At 40.2% G+C, this 1,337-nt stretch overlaps 1 protein-coding gene across 1 annotated transcript; it reads left to right on the plus strand.

Moving 5' to 3' along the window:
* Positions 1–463: 463 nt before the first annotated feature.
* On the plus strand, positions 464–1,160 carry LOC129572122 (heat shock protein 26-like). The gene has a single exon (XM_055452040.1). It carries the CDS (start codon positions 600–602, stop codon positions 1,110–1,112), a length of 513 nt encoding a protein of 170 aa, XP_055308015.1. The 5' UTR covers positions 464–599; the 3' UTR covers positions 1,113–1,160.
* Positions 1,161–1,337: the final 177 nt, after the last annotated feature.

Below are 1,337 nucleotides of genomic sequence, written 5' to 3' on the forward strand. Positions count from 1 at the left end.
AGCTGTGCGTGAATTTAATGTTTACTAAAGTAAAAGAACTTTCTCGTTGTTACAATACGTTGCATTGTTCGGCGAACGAGACTCTTGCGTATTCGAGAAGAGTGTTGACCAATAGTAGCTATCTCATATGCTTTAACAATGTTTGACGTTTAGAACTGCTGTGGAAACTTTGTTGGGAGCGCCGCCAACCACCAATCTCTGTAACTATACGTTTGTGTGAAAGTAAAGTCTTTATGTGTACGTTCGTGTGAATGCGAAGAGTCTATGTGTGCGTTGTACACAGAGATGTTGATTCGTGCAAACGTTGCATCCAACGTCGCATCATGTTAGGCGGCTTTATTGATATACTTTGCTTCAATCGTCAAAAAAATACATGAAGTATTTCTCCGTTTTGGTGTTGACTCATGCAACCGAAAATACGCTATCCTGTGGCGAATGTATAAATACCGTGACGCATCGCACTGAGCATCAGTTGAATACAAAGCAAAGCATAGCAAAGCTAAAACCAAAACAAGCGAAAAGTGTTCTTAGAACGTTGACAACCAAAGCAAGCGATTTCAAGTGCATTTTGTGAACGAGAAAAAAATAGTCGAGTAAAAATGTCACTTTTGCCATATTTTGGTTCGGGTTATCATCCAAGAGATTTGTTGGTTTCTCTTGAAAGTTTGTTGGCTCACTCGCTATCAAGCACCGGCAATTATTTGCGATCGCAATCGTCGCATTTGGACGAGCTATTTGGACAGACGCATATTGGAAAGGACGGTTTCCAAGTCTGTCTCGACGTTCAACACTTCCAACCCAACGAGATCTCGGTGAAAACGGAAGACGATTCGATTGTGGTGAACGCCAAGCACGAAGAGAAAAAAGACGAACACGGTTACATTTCGCGAGAATTTACTCGTCGGTATGAACTACCAAAAGGATTCAAGGTGGAAGACGTAACATCAAGTCTCTCATCTGATGGCGTTCTCTCGATTAAGTGTCCACACGCTGCAGCCATTGAAGGATCCAACGTGCGCCAGATTCAAATCCAACAAACCGGCCCGGCTAAACAATGCATCAAGAGCAACGAGGACAAAAAGGATGAAAAATCAGAAGCAATTGAAAAATAAATGAATTTCATCTGAAAAAATCCTGCATTTCCAAAACAAACTCAAGTTCCTTACTCAGTGAAAAAATGTCTATAAGACCAAAAGCCATAATAAACCATAAAAAAACAATAGAAAACTAAAAAACTGTTTTGTTTTATTCCAAAATTGACTTTTACTGAATTGTAGGATTCTGATTGCGTGGAAGAGTTGACATGCTTCTCTCGTCAACTAATTGATGCTCGAATG

The sequence above is a fragment of the Sitodiplosis mosellana genome, unplaced genomic scaffold (genome assembly GCF_009176505.1).
Source record: "Sitodiplosis mosellana isolate CC-2019 unplaced genomic scaffold, AAFC_SMos_1.0 Smas_scaffold_4215, whole genome shotgun sequence".
In the NCBI taxonomy this organism is placed as follows: Eukaryota; Metazoa; Arthropoda; class Insecta; order Diptera; family Cecidomyiidae; genus Sitodiplosis; species Sitodiplosis mosellana.